Source organism: Salmo salar, chromosome ssa27 (assembly GCF_905237065.1).
Source record: "Salmo salar chromosome ssa27, Ssal_v3.1, whole genome shotgun sequence".
Taxonomy (NCBI): domain Eukaryota; kingdom Metazoa; phylum Chordata; class Actinopteri; order Salmoniformes; family Salmonidae; genus Salmo; species Salmo salar.
Window position 1 is genome coordinate 31,583,292 of NC_059468.1, and position 14,607 is coordinate 31,597,898.

At 41.6% G+C, this 14,607-nt stretch overlaps 1 protein-coding gene across 6 annotated transcripts; it reads left to right on the top strand.

Moving 5' to 3' along the window:
- Positions 1 to 3,450: 3,450 nt before the first annotated feature.
- On the top strand, positions 3,451 to 9,418 carry LOC106588949 (protein FAM133). Of its 6 annotated transcripts, none has more exons than XR_006762441.1 (10): positions 3,451 to 3,800; positions 4,984 to 5,081; positions 5,397 to 5,475; positions 5,579 to 5,653; positions 5,747 to 5,791; positions 5,968 to 6,036; positions 6,286 to 6,386; positions 6,862 to 6,951; positions 7,200 to 7,372; positions 8,512 to 9,418. XR_006762441.1 is itself a non-coding variant. In XM_014178531.2 (10 exons), exons 1-9 carry the CDS (start codon positions 3,777 to 3,779, stop codon positions 7,252 to 7,254), a joined length of 636 nt encoding a protein of 211 aa, XP_014034006.2. In that variant the 5' UTR covers positions 3,451 to 3,776; the 3' UTR covers positions 7,255 to 7,263; positions 8,512 to 9,418. The 6 variants fall into 6 exon arrangements, 4 of the variants coding, with proteins under 4 accessions (XP_014034006.2, XP_014034004.2, XP_014034003.2 ...); XM_014178531.2 differs by having other exon boundaries at positions 7,200 to 7,263; XM_014178529.2 differs by having other exon boundaries at positions 3,452 to 3,800; positions 7,200 to 7,259.
- The last annotated feature ends 5,189 nt before the right edge of the window (positions 9,419 to 14,607 follow it).

Consider the following 14,607-nt stretch of genomic DNA (forward strand, 5'->3'; position numbering starts at 1 on the left):
CTCCTGCAGCAAAGCACCCCCACAACATGATGCTGCCACCCCCGTGCTTCACTGTTGGGTTGGTGATCTTCGGCTTGCAAGCCCCCTCCTTTTCCTCCAAACATAACGATGGTCATTATGGCCAAACAGTTCTATTTTGTTTCATCAGACCAGAGGACATTTCTCCAAAAAGTACAATATTTGTCCCCATGTGCAGTTGCAAACCATAGTCTGGCTTTTTTATGGCAGTTTTGGAGCAGTGGCTTCTTCCTTGCTGTGCGGCCTTTCAGGTTATGTCGATATAGGACTCATTTTACTACAACAACAAAAATCTGAGGTCTTGCTAATTTCTTTAGATTTTCCCATGATGTCAAGCAAAGAGGCACTGAGTTTGAAGGTAGCCCTTGAAATACATCCACAGGTACACCTCCAATTGACTCAAATGAAGTCAATTAGCCTATCAGAAGCTTCCAAAGACATGACATCCTTTTTTCTGGAATTTTCCAAGCTGTTTAAAGGCACAGTCAACTTAGTGTTTGTAAACTTCTGACCCACTGGAATTGTTATACAATGAATTATAAGTGAAATAATCTGTCTGTAAACAATTGTTGGAAAAATGACTTGTGTCATGGACAAAGTAGATGTCCTGACCGACTTGCCAAAACTATAGTTTGTTAACACGAAATGTGTGAAGTGGTTGAAAAACGAGTTTTAATGGCTCCAACCTAAGTGTATGTAAACTTCCGACTTCAACTGTATGTATATAGGGCAGCAGTCTCTAAGGTGCAGGGTAGTAACCGTGACCAAGGTTCAGGACAGAGTACTGGGGGGCGGAGGCCAGCTAGTGGTGACTGTTTAACAATCTGATGGCCTGGAGATAGAAGCTGTTTTTCAGTCTCTCTGTCCTAGCTTTGATGCACCTGTACTGTCTACGCCTTCTAGATGGTAGAAGGGTGAACAGGCCGTGGCTCGTTGGCTGGGTTTTTGATTATATTCTTGGCCTTCCTTTGACACCAGGTGCTGTAGATGTCCTGGAGGGCAGGCAATGTGACCCCGGTGATGCATTGGGCTGACCACACCACTCTCAGTTGCCGTACCAGGCAGAGATACAGCCCGACAGAATGCTCTCGATGGTGCATCTGGAGAAGTTTGTGAGGGTCTTAGGGGCCAAACCAAATGTATTTAGCCTCCTGAGGATGAAGACGCACTGCTGTGCTTTCTTCACCTTGCTGTCGGTGTGGAGTGAACATTTCAGGTCCTCAGTGACCTTGGCCAGGGCTGTCACCTCCTCCCTGTAGGCTGTCTCATTGTTGTTGTTAATCAGGCCTACCACTGTTGTATCGTCAGCAAACTTGATGATTTAGTTGGCAACATGCATGGCAATGCAGTCATGAGTGAACAGGGAGTACAGGAGGCGGCTGAGCATGCACCACTGTGGGGCCCCCTTGTTGAGGATCAGTGTGGTGTAGGTGTTGTTCCCTACCTTCACCACTTGGGGTCAGCCCGTCAGGAAGTCTAGGACCCAGTTACACAGGGCGGGGTTCAGATCCAGGGCCCTGAGCTTAGTGCTGAGCTTGGAGGGCACTATGATGTTGAAGGCTGAGCTCTGAAGTCGATGAACAGCATTCATACATTTAACATTGTAAGCTTATCTCTTCTATACTGCATATCAAAACAACAACGCATGATATAGTATAACATAACACATTTTATTATTCATAAACATTTTAATTTACTTCTCTCACTACTGCTTATTTAATTACCACCAGATGGTCTTATTTTGAAATAGACTCAATATATCACGTTTAAGATGTGTTATTATAAAGTATGCTTCCAGTCTGTTCAGGTGTGATTCTGAGTTCCTAACTTCAGAGTAGTTCCTCTACATGCTGCCTGAATAGGGTCCTGAGACCCAGATGGCACCCTATTCCCTAGTGTTCTTCTTTTGACTTGGGCCCATAGAGCTGTGGTCAAAAGAGTGCACTACTGTATATATATGTTACCATTTGGGACGAATCCAGCGAGACAAAGCACTGATAGCAAGCTGATATCCCCAGTAAATGCAGATCACCCTATCTACTGTAAACATAGGAGAAGCCTATCCAGTTTTTATTGTGGTGTCTTCTGTACTTCAGCTACAGATGTTTTATTGGTTGTTGTAAAAGGACATGCTCAATGACTCCAATGAAACCCTTATCTTGATTTAAAGGATTTAGGCATTAGTGTTTTTTCAATTATAGCTAATTGTTCATGAGGTGCTGTTTGTGCAGTTTACTTGTCTTGTGTTTCTCTATTATTTGTGGTGTTCTCTCTTGAAATTATGTTTGGTGTACAATACAATGATGATATGTGTTTTTCAGGTGAAACAGCTACCGGTTTTGGGGGAATGAGCATTGATGGTCACCATTTTCACCATATTACTACTTTTCTAGCGAATTATTGGTTTTGCTACATAACATCATGTCTAGTCTATGTTCATTATGTAGTCTGCCCTTACATTTGTTCTGTACCACTTTTAAAATAAAATGCATTTGATATATTGTGATTCAAAGCTGGTCTGAAACAGGTTGTTGATGCATAAGCATGAATCCTAATTTTCCCAATGCCCTTTTTTGAGAATATGGTAGTGTTGCGAAGAACCACATTTTAGGTAACATAGTTTGGCACTATTCTATCTTGGAGGGATGGGGGATATTTCTATATAAAAAAAAACATTTTAGGTTTTCTCTAAGCTGATTTTGCTGCTATGTAGTTTCTGCTATTGTATTCACAACTGCCTGACATTTTTATTTTTGTAAAATAAATATTTTGTGTGTTAAATGTGTTTCCACTGGCATTATTGTGTATAATCTTAACAACACAATTACTGTTATTTTATAAAGGTAAATGTCTACCTGTGTTGTTTATGATGGTGTTTGTATTTATTTATCTATTTACCGCTATGAGGCAGTAATTTCCTTAGCGCAACTGTACGAAAGAATGTACCAAGAATGTTTTACTAAACCAAGATAGACGACAGCCGACCCGATGGGAACAAAATTAGTCTAGTGGGCAGAGCCAAGCACGAACTAGCAAGATCCTATTGGCGCGATGGAGCATCATCTGCATATTTCCGTTTAGGGATTGCTTACTTTATGAAGTGCGCGTGTGCAATAACTCAATTCGCATTTGCACTCCTAAACATCGCGATTTTTTAAAAACTTTTGCAAAGAGTCAAATCTACCAAACTTAGTCCACTTTTTTCATAACATATTCTAGTTTAGGGAACAGAAAACTGTATTGAGATCAAATGTTTAATCGATGAGAAAATTGCAGAACGTCGGCCAAAATCAATCTCGTTCCAGTGGGCTTCCTCTCACTACCAGTGTTGGTAGTGAGTGTTTTGGTAGTGAGTGGAAACGCCAAGCAGACGCTTCACATTTCTACATCCGCTAAAACATCTGTCTCCTTGTTGTATCTGTGATTGTACTGCATGTCTGTGTCCGTCGTCAGAGACCGGTCGTCACTAGTTAAAACAGCCACAAAGTCTGAATTATGGCTAAACCCCGCCCATTTCAACAATTTATCTTGTTAAAATCGGATTTAAAACCCAACCACAATACTAACCGAATACCTTACCCTAGCCTTAAATTAAGGCCAAAAAGCTAAATGCTGTAGACAATTTTGACTCTGTGGTTGTGTTACCTAGTGTGGAAACCAGCTACATGCTATAGCCACGTAACGTCTTTAAATCATCTCCGTTTTTGTAGTGGATTGATTGATTGATATTAGCTCGATCGTAGGCTAAATCTACCGAAATGGGGAAGAGGGACAATAGAGTGGTAAGCAATGTGCTAAATAATCCCAGTTGTGTGGATATTTACTTTTTTACGATTAATGGTATGCATGAAAACAAACAAACATGTTGGCTATAGCTAAAAGCGGGCACTGAAAAATGTTAGCTAGGCCATCTAAGCTAGTTATTGTAACTACGTGTGCAGGCAAATTGAATTTCAGTTAAACTAGCCATATCAAAGAAGCACAAATTGTAGTTATTTTAACATACGATATGTTTAATGAACGAATATAGCTAACCAGCTAGGCAAACTAACCTGGTAGATACAGAATAAAAAGTTAGCAGGTAGCTAACAAGAAGGACCGATATCCGTGCCAGAAGAGAATTAAACGTATCTATTTAGATGTCAGTTTGTTTAATAATATAGGTAGATAACTAACACATCCTGTCTGCTAACATAATTCAAAGAACGCGGACGAACAAACTAATGTTACAGTAGCTAGCGCAACCTGCCAAGTAGGCTCGAGTTCATCAGTTCGCTATCTGCTACTAATTTACTGTATGAATTTGTAAACATATTTTTACGGAAAGGCCATAGAGTTGGCATTGACCGCCTTGGACTTGTTTGACCCTAATAAAAATTACTGATCGTACCAAGCTAATAAAAATTATGGTTCGTTCGTAAATCTACTCCGATTTTCACAGCACTCTTAGTTTGAGTGCCAGAGGCCGCGGAATAATTAAGGTATTTACAAACGCCATTAACTTTTATGACCGGTTTAAGTAAACGTCGGCAAAAAAAACGGAACAAAATTGTTGCCATAAGTTTGTCACTAACCCTCATAACATGAAAGCACTCTAACCAGCTCTGCTAGGGCGAGTAACATTTTCAGTAAGGTGTTTTTTCATTTGTCTGGAAGTAGCTATTAAACTAGCCAACTTTTGCCAGTTAGCTTGGGTGCTTGACTGCCGTTGAGATCAGAACGCTCAGATCAACCCTATTCCCCGGCCAGAGCGTCCAGTGTGCACGTTGAACGCACTCTGGCACTCCAGAGTTAATTTACGAACGCACCCTTTCCAATTCCTGTCTCGCTAGTGTTATTGTCTAAGCCAGGAACACACCGAATGTTTATCTGCTGTTTGTTCGGCAAGGTGTGTGTTTTAGGGATGGTAGCCAGATGTCAATGTTGAGGTGTCTGGTCTGACTGCCTCCCTTCTTGTGTTTTCAGTCTTATGTGAACCCAATAGCTGCATCACGTGCCAGTGGACCCCCACCCAATGCAGGACCCTCTATCCAGGATTACCTGAGCAGACCACGGCCAACATGGTAAGCATTAAGACGACACATAAGGACTCAGGCGTTGTGCCTGAAAAGCTCTCCAGGTTATACAACTGGCGAGTTGAACATCCGTCATTGATATTGCCGAAGAGTGTCCACAGGTAAATGGTGGATCCCTATTACCTTCTATGTGTGTAAATCGGGGTGATAAAGCATTGCTCTCTTTATAATACTAGGCTACACAGTGTGAAATGCTCCCTGCATATCACAAGAAATTGTGGCCATGCCCTCGAATGTTTGGGCCTACATCACCATCAGTTGTGATCCATTGTTGAGGGATGATGGTTTTTCTTCTGTCATCAGGGAAGAGGTGAAGGAGATCATAGACAGGAAGAAGAAAGGCTCCAGAGCCCTGGCGGACTTTGAGGACCAAATGAACGAGGTATTGTTCAAATGTGTGTTCTTCATTTGACTGTTATTATACTGTACAAATTCAGTGTTTTTATATTTAGCTTACATAAAACATCGCTATTTGCTTTTTATAGAATTGGAAGAAGGAGCTGGCGAAGAACAGAGAGAAGTTACTAGGTGGCGTTGACAAAGAGAAGGAGAAGAAAGAGGTATGCTTCCAGTTCCATCCATGTTTAACAGTTGAATACAACCATTTTGTTTTACTGTATCTACCTCACACCAAATCTCTGTTTTGTGTTTAGAAAAAGAAGAGAGTGAAAGGAAGGAAAGGAAAGAAATCCAACAGGGTGAGGAAAGCTGTCTTCAATGTTTTGTTGAACACTGGTGGTAGAGATACTGGTGGTAGATATACTGGTGGTAGTGTTATCTGCCCTTCAAAAATGGAAGCTTTCCACTAATATATTTTTGTGTCAGCTACTGTCTTCAAATCTAATGAGCTCTGCTTTCATTGTGTTTGGTCAAGCATTCCTCTCCATCCTCCTCATCAAGTTCTGATTCCTCTAGCAGCTCTTCCTCAGACTCTGAAGACGAGGTATGTACCATAGTAGTTAGTGACAAGTCTGTCAGCTTGTCCTACCGTTTACCCTATGTCACCCTATGGGTACCATAGACGTATAATTAATTAGACGTAATGATATTTCTATGGTGGGCACAAAGAGCAGTGTGAAGTACTGGGAATTACATTTCCTGGAATTATTTTGATTTGGTTGGTTAATGAATATTGAGGAACGTTATTGTCCTACTGTAACTAATTGTTTTTATCTGATGTCTGTGTGGTCAGAATGAAAAGAGCGCCAAGAGGAAAAAGAAGCGGTCCTCCAAGAAAGCATCAGATGACTCTACTGTAGAATTGGAGCCCGACGGCAAGGTTAGTTTGATATGGTGAATATTCCACCTTTATCCTTTTTAGTTTCAGACATGTCTGCACTCTTAGAAATGTATTTGAATCACATCCATCTGGATACTTCTGGTCTAGGCCTTATGTTTTGGTTGGTGTGCACTATTCAACATTCACTTCTCAACGTTCCATCTTTATCTTAGCCCTCACCGTCATTGTGTTCGTTCAGCCATTGTTTGATTTCTGTTCATTCATTTGCAATCTTTAACTTTTTTGTTACGTGAGTTCTTCACTAAATCTAAATGTTTTTATATGCAAAAAATGTCTCCTTCCCTCATTTTGTTTCTCTCCAAGAAGATGGAGAAGACAAAATATGAGAAAGAAAAGGTGCTATAACATTTATGTGGCTGTTAGTCCTAATTTGTGTATTTCTGCCTGAATGTGTGTTTGAACATGCTGAGCTGTAAATTAACTTGCCGGGCTGCAGGGAACTGAGGCCTGTAAATGTTTGCCCTTCAGGGTGAGAAGAGCCGCAGGAAGAAGAGGACAGCTGAGCGAAGTCGTAAAGACTCCTCCTCAGAGTTGTCTGCTGACTCCGACGTGGAGGGTGTAAGTGTTTTTACTCTGTTCATTTGCCATGTTTAATGAAAATGTGTTATGTATTGATTAAGATGACTGCTTATATGATTTAAATTATTTTGCTCTAGGGCAAACTATAAGTCATCCGAAGTTGCTGGGAATTGTTTTGTATCCTATATCATTGTGAAATACTATACTTTGTGATTGGATGTTAGGAAGCTGTTACTGGAATTTCCCAGCCATTGTGGTTTTGTCAATTTTTGTCATGTCTCCTGTAGGGTGAACCCAAGAAGAGGAAGAGAAGTAGTGAAGAGAAGGAGAAAGACAAAATGACAGCAGTAGGTGATTTAAGTCAGTCAAGCATACAGTAACCACAGGATGATGACGGCCACTGCCTTTTATTTTTGCCAGACAGATGTTTACTGGTGCGGTGTCCGGCATGTCAGAAATGGTGACTAAATTATGTAAAAAAAATATATATATATCTATCTCAGTAACAAAAGAAACTGTCAACTGCTTTTATTTTCAGTAAACGTTTTTTTTTTTTTTTATTTACCCCTTTGTTCTCCCCAATTTCGTGGTATCCAATTGGTAGTTACAGTCTTGTCTCATCGCTGCAACTCCCGTACGGACTCAGGAGAGGCGAAGGTTGAGAGCCACGCGTCCTCCGAAACACAACTAACCAAGCCGCACTGCTTCTTGACACAACGCACATCCAACCCGGAAGCCAGCCACACCAATGTGTCGGAGGAAACACTGTACACCTGGTCAGCGTGCACTGCGCCAGGCCCGCCACAGGAGTCGCTAGTGTGCGATGAGACAAGGATATCCCTGCCAGGCAAACCCTTCCTAACCCAGATGACGCTGGGCCAATTGTGCACCGCCCCATGGGCCTACCGGTCGGCTGCGACAGGGCTTGGGCTCGAACAGAATCTCTGGTGGCACAGCCTTAGACCACTGCGCCACCCGGGAGGCCCATTTTCAGCAAACTTAACATGAGTAAATACTTGTATGGACATAACAAGATTCAACAACTGAGACATAAACTGAACAAGTTCCACAGACATGTGACTAACAGAAATGGAATAATGTGTCCCTGAACAAAGAGGGCGGGGGTGGGGTCAAAAGTAACAGTCAGTATCTGGTGTGGCCACCAGCTACATTAAGTACTGCAGTGCCTCTCCTCCTCATGGACTGCACCAGTCATGGACTACTTGTCTCATCGTCCTCTGGTGACTCCTTGTGGCGGGCCGGGGAACCTGCAGGCTGACTTCAGTAGTCAGTTGAATAGTGTTTCCTCCAACACTTTGGTGCAGTTGGCTTCCAGGTTAAGCGAGCGGTTTGGCGGGTCATGTTTCAGAGGATGCATGACTTGACCTTTGCCTCTCCTGAGCCGGTTGGGGAGTTGCAGTAATGAAGCAAGATCGTAATCATGAAAAATGGGGTAAAAAAAAACGTATACATTTGTAATAATGTATTACATTTTGACATGTAATACTGCCTGATAAGTATATTTTTCTGCACAGATTGTATATAAGAACAGAATGGAAGCCTAACACTTCCCTGTCTAACTGTTGGAAATGTTAACAGGACAAATCAAAGAAGAAGAGGAAAAAGAAGCACAAGAAACACGAAGGAAGAAGAAGAAAACAATCTTCTGACACAGAGTTAGACTAGCGGTGTGGTTCTGTCCACTAGTAGAGAGCTTCTGCCTTCCAACTACCAACAAATCCCACCTGGGCTGCCCCCCCATGACTGGGATAGTTGGTGCACTATGGGAACTGCTGGCTTGAGAGTATTAAACTAATACCGCGTTCAAAACAACTGGGAACCTGGGAAAAAAACAAGCTCCGACTGGGGAAAAATCGTTTTGAGCGGTCATCCAACTCAGAATTCCAAGTCGGAAACTTGGGCATCTTTCTAGAACTGACTTTCCGACCTGAAGATCACGGACATCATTATTTGACCTCGTTTATTTTCAGAGTTCCCAGTTGTCTTGAAAGCAACATAAGGACTGGTGAACTAGAATCAAACCCTCTGTGAAAACGTAATGTTTTTTCTTAGCAGTTTTTATTCAATCTAAATAATAAGGAAACCACAAGTCAAGTGTGGCCCAACTGAACTGCAAAATGTGCCTATGAAAATGTACTTCCATTTTGTACACCCTTGGTGTGCTGGCCTTCTATGTATAATTTTTACTTCTTGACAATCTCATCTTTCTAAAACTGCATCGCTAGCTACACAATGAGGTAATTTTGGGACTTTTATGCTAGTGCCATGGTGTGTGTGTGTGTGTGTGTGTGTGTGTGTGTGTGTGTAATCTGATATGATGGACACTTCTCTTGTCATCCTCATGTAAATTGGGATTGTAAAAATGCAAGTCAAATGGTCATAATCACAAGGGACAATCTGTTAAATGTAATGAGTTATACAACTATGAATGATATCTATAAATGAATCTGGTTTCATTATTAAAGTGTTAATGTTTTAGCCATGATAATATTGGGATTTTTAGTGGATGGATAATGAATGATTCACATTTACACTTATCCAGGACGCATCATGAAATATTGTACAATTTTGATAAGGAAAGTCCCTAAATGTATGACTTAATGTACAGTACCAGTCAAAGGTTTAGACACACCTACTCATTCCAGGGTTTTTCTTTATTTTTACTTTTTTCCACATTGTAGAATAATAGTGAAGACATCAAAACTAGGAAATACCAAAAAAGTGTTAAATCAAAAGATTTTTGAGATTCTTCAAAGTAGCCACCCTTTGCCTTGACAGCTTTGCATACTCTTGGCATTTTCTCAACCAGCTTCATGAGGTAGTCACCTGGAATGCATTTCAATTAACAGGTGTGCCTTGTTAAATTCATTTGTGGAATATATTTCCTCCTTAATGTGTTTGAGCCAATCAGTTGTGTTGTGACAAGGTAGAGGTGGCACACTCAGACATAATTTACAAATGAAGCATTTGTGTTTAGTTAGTCCGCCAGATCAGAGGCAGTAGGGATGACCAGGGATGTTCTTATAAGTGTGTGAATTAGACCATTTTCCTGTCAAAATGTAACGAGTACTTTTGGGTGTCAGGTAAAATGTATGGATTAAAAATAACAATTTTCTTTAGGAATGTAGTACAGTAAAAGTTTGCAAAATATAAGTAGTAAATTACAGATACCCCAAAAACCTACTTAAGTAGTACTTTAAAGTATTTTTACTTAAGTACTTTACACCACTGTAAAAGACCAAGTCCATATTAGGGCAAGTACAGCTCAAAAAAGCAAAGAGGAACGACAGTCCATCATTACTTTAAAACATGAAGGTCAAGTCAATAGCCTCAAATTGCAACCCAAATAAATGCTTCAGAGTTCAAGTAACAGACATCTCCACATCAACTGTTCAGAGGAGACTGCGTGAATCAGGCCTTCATGGTCAAATTGCTGCAAAGAAACCACTACTAAAGGACACCAATAATAAGAAGAGACTTGCTTGGGCCATGAAACACAAGCAATGGACTTCTGTCCTTTGGTCGGATGAGTCCAAATTTGAGATTTTTGGTTCCAACCGCTGTGTATTTGTGAGACAGAGTAGGTGAACGGATGATTTCCGCAGGTGTGATGGTGTGGGGGTGCTTTGCTGGTGACACTGTGATTTATTTAGAATTCGAGGGACACTTAACCAGCATGGCTACCACAGCAATACGCCATCCCACCTGGTTTGCGCTTAGTGGGACTGTCATTTGTTTTTCAACAGGACAATGACCCAACACACCTCTAGGCTGTGTAAGGGCTATTTGACCAAGAAGGAGAGTGATGGAGTTCTGCATCAGATGACCTGGCCTCCACAATCATCCGACCTCAACCCAATTAAGATGGTTTGGGATGAGTTGGACCGCAGAGTGAAGGAAAAGCAGCTAACAAGTGCTCAGCATTTGTGGGAACTCCTTAAAGAATGCCAAGAGAGGGCAAAGCTGTCATCAAGGCAAACGGTGGCTACTTTAAAGAATATAAAATATAAAATGTATTTTGATTTGTTTAACACGTTTTTGGTTACTACATGATTCCATGTTTGTTATTTCATAGTTTTGATGTCTTCACTGTTATTCTACAATATAGAAAATAGTAAAAATAAAGAAAAACCATTGAATGAGTAGGTGTCCAAACTTTTGAATGGTACTGTATGCCAATGCAACATCATTTGGCTAGGGTCATGAAATATACAGTTCCTTCAGAAAGTATTCACACCCCTTGACTTTTTTCATATTTTGTGGTGTTATTCCTGAATTTAAAATGATTTAATTCAGATTTTGTGTCAGTGGCCTACATTATTACCCCATAATGTCAAAGTGGAATGATTTTACTCAAGTGTTCAACCCCTTTGTTATGGCAAGCCTAAATAAGTTCAAGAGTTGCATGGACTCTGTGTGCAATACTAGTGTTTAACATGATTTTTGAATGACTACCTCATCTCTGTACCCCACACACACAATTATCTGTAAGGTCCCTTAGTCGGGCAGTGAATTTCAAACACAGATTCAACCACAACGACCAGGGAGGTTTTCCAAAGCCTCGCAAAGAAGGGCACCTATTTGTAGATGGGTAAAAAAAAAGCAGACATTGAATATCCATTTTGAGCATGAAGTTATTAATTACACTTTGGATGGTTTATCAATACCCCCTGTCACTACAACGATACAGGCATCCTTCCTAACTCAGTTGCCGGAGAGGAAGAAAATGGTGACTTTAAAACAGTTACAGAGTTTAATGGCTGTGATAGGAGGATGGAGCAACAACATTGTAGTTACTCCACAATACTAACCTAAATGATAGAGTGAAAAGAAGGAAGCCTGTACAGAATACCAATATTCCTGTTTGCATTAAGGCAAAGAAAGTAACTTTGTGTCCTGAATACAAAGCGTTATGTTTGGGGCAAATCCAACACATCACTGAATACCACATATTTTCAAGCATGGTGGATGCATCATGTTATGGGTATGCTTGTCACCAGCAAGGACTAGGGAGGTTTTTTGTTGTTGATAAAAATGAATGGAATAGAGCTAAGCACAGGCAAAATCCTAGGGGAAAACCTGGTTGTCTGCTTTCTAAATTCACCATTCAGCAGGACAATAACCTAAAACACAAGGCCAAATATACATTGGAGAAGCTTACCAAGATGACATTGAATGTTCCTGAGTGGCCTAGTTACAGTTTTGACTTAAATCGGCTTGAAAATCTATGGCAAGACTTGAAAATGGCTGTCTAGCAATGATCAACAACATAGCGACAGAGCTTGAAGCTTAGAAAGAATGTGCAAATATTGTACAATCCAGGTGTGCAAAGCTCTTAGAGCAGGGGTGTCAAACACATTCCACAGAGAGCCGATTAGTGTCTGCAGGTTTTTTGTTTTTCCATTCAATTCAGACCTAGACAACCAGGTGAGGGGGAGTTCCTTACTAATTAGTGACCTTAATTCAATCAAGTACAAGGGTGGAGCGAAAACCTGCAGAAACTCAGCCCTCTGTGGAATGAGTTTGACACGTGTCTTAAGAGATTTACCCAGAAAGACTCACAGCTGCCAAAGGTGATTCTAGCATATATTGACTCAGGGGTGTGAATACTTATGTAAATGAGATATTTCTGTATTTCATTTTCAATAAATTTCCCCCAAAAATCTATTAACATGTTTTCACTTTGTCATTATGGGGTATCGTGTGTGTACATGGGTGAAAAATAACCACAATTTAAGCCATTTTGAATTCTGAAGGCACTGTAACAGTTGTGGAATGGAGGTCACTAAAACTCAGGGGGATGGGCATTAAAGGGGTAAACTGCATTTGAAACAATAATGTCCCCCTGCCTATATTTTGGTGAAAGGCTGATGGATGGGCCTGGAGAATTGTAACCACTCTCAAATTCATAGACAGAGCTTTGGATACAAGGACCCACCATCCATGATATCAAATTAGCATTTTGAGGCCATGCAGTGTTTTTTTTACACAAGTAAAACAAGCTTATATTTTTAGTTCTGTGACAGTTGAAATAAGCTCATGAGGCATTTGTTATATTCTTCAAGAATCAATAGATCATTCATTTATAAGTCCAAAAATGGATGTAGCAACTGCAGATTGACACTTTCAACAAAACATATGCAGGCATCCTTGATCCTTAAATTCCTCATGGTTACACCAGTTTCCCTAAAACACATGCACACTTATCAGTCGTTAGCAACACAATACTAAATGTAAATGGGTTAACACAGCAGTCCTCAAGTAACCTTATCATGGTCAGTCTCACTGACCTAAGGTCACACAGAGGAATCGACCCCACTAAAGATAGCCTTGATAACGATAATGTGGTACCATCTAACAATATACACTGCTCAAAAAAATAAAGGGAACACTAAAATAACACATCCTAGATCTGAATGAATGAAATAATCTTATTAAATACGTTTTTCTTTACATAGTTGAATGTGCTGACAACAAAATCACACAAAAATAATCAATGGAAATCCAATTTATCAACCCATGGAGGTCTGGATTTGGAGTCACACTCAAAATTAAAGTGGAAAACCACACTACAGGCTGATCCAACTTTGATGTAATGTCCTTAAAACAAGTCAAAATGAGGCTCAGTAGTGTGTGTGGCCTCCACGTGCCTGTATGACCTCCCTACAACGCCTGGGCATGCTCCTGATGAGGTGGCGGATGTTCTCCTGAGGGATCTCCTCCCAGACCTGGACTAAAGCATCCGCCAACTCCTGGACAGTCTGTGGTGCAACGTGGCGTTGGTGGATGGAGCGAGACATGATGTCCCAGATGTGCTCAATTGGATTCAGGTCTGGAGAACGGGCGGGCCAGTCCATAGCATCAATGCCTTCCTCTTGCAGGAACTGCTGACACACTCCAGCCACATGAGGTCTAGCATTGTCTTGCATTAGGAGGAACCCAGGGCCAACCGCACCAGCATATGGTCTCACAAGGGGTCTGAGGATCTCATCTCGGTACCTAATGGCAGTCAGGCTACCTCTGGCGAACACATGGAGGGCTGTGCGGCCCCCCAAAGAAATGCCAACCCACACCATGACTGACCCACCGCCAAACCGGTCATGCTGGAGGATGTTGCAGGCAGCAGAACGTTCTCCACGGCGTCTCCAGACTCTGTCACGTCTGTCACATGTGCTCAGTGTGAACCTGCTTTCATCTGTGAAGAGCACAAGACGCCAGTGGCGAATTTGCCAATCTTGGTGTTCTCTGGCAAATGCCAAACGTCCTGCACGGTGTTGGGCTGTAAGCACAACCCCCACCTGTGGACGTCGGGCCCTCATACCACCCTCATGGAGTTTGTTTCTGACCGTTTGAGCAGACACATGCACATTTGTGGCCTGCTGGAGGTCATTTTGCAGGGCTCTGGCAGTGCTTCTCCTGCTGCTCCTTGCACAAAGGCGGAGGTAGCGGTCCTGCTGCTGGGTTGTTGCCCTCCTACGGCCTCCTCCACGTCTCCTGATGTACTGGCCTGTCTCCTGGTAGCGCCTCCATGCTCTGGACAGTACGCTGACAGACACAGCAAACCTTCTTGCCACAGCTCACATTGATGTGCCATCCTGGATGAGCTGCACTACCTGAGCCACTTGTGTGGGTTGTAGACTCCATCTCATGCTACTACTAGAGTGAAAGCACCGC

Coding starts and splice junctions, on each gene's coding strand:
- LOC106588949 (XM_014178526.2), top strand. CDS start 3,777: ATGGGGAAGAGGGACAATAGAGTG. Junction 5,082..5,396: donor AGCAGACCACGGCCAACATG/GTAAGCATTAAG, acceptor TTCTGTCATCAG/GGAAGAGGTGAAGGAGATCA. Junction 5,654..5,746: donor AAGAGAAGGAGAAGAAAGAG/GTATGCTTCCAG, acceptor TTTTGTGTTTAG/AAAAAGAAGAGAGTGAAAGG.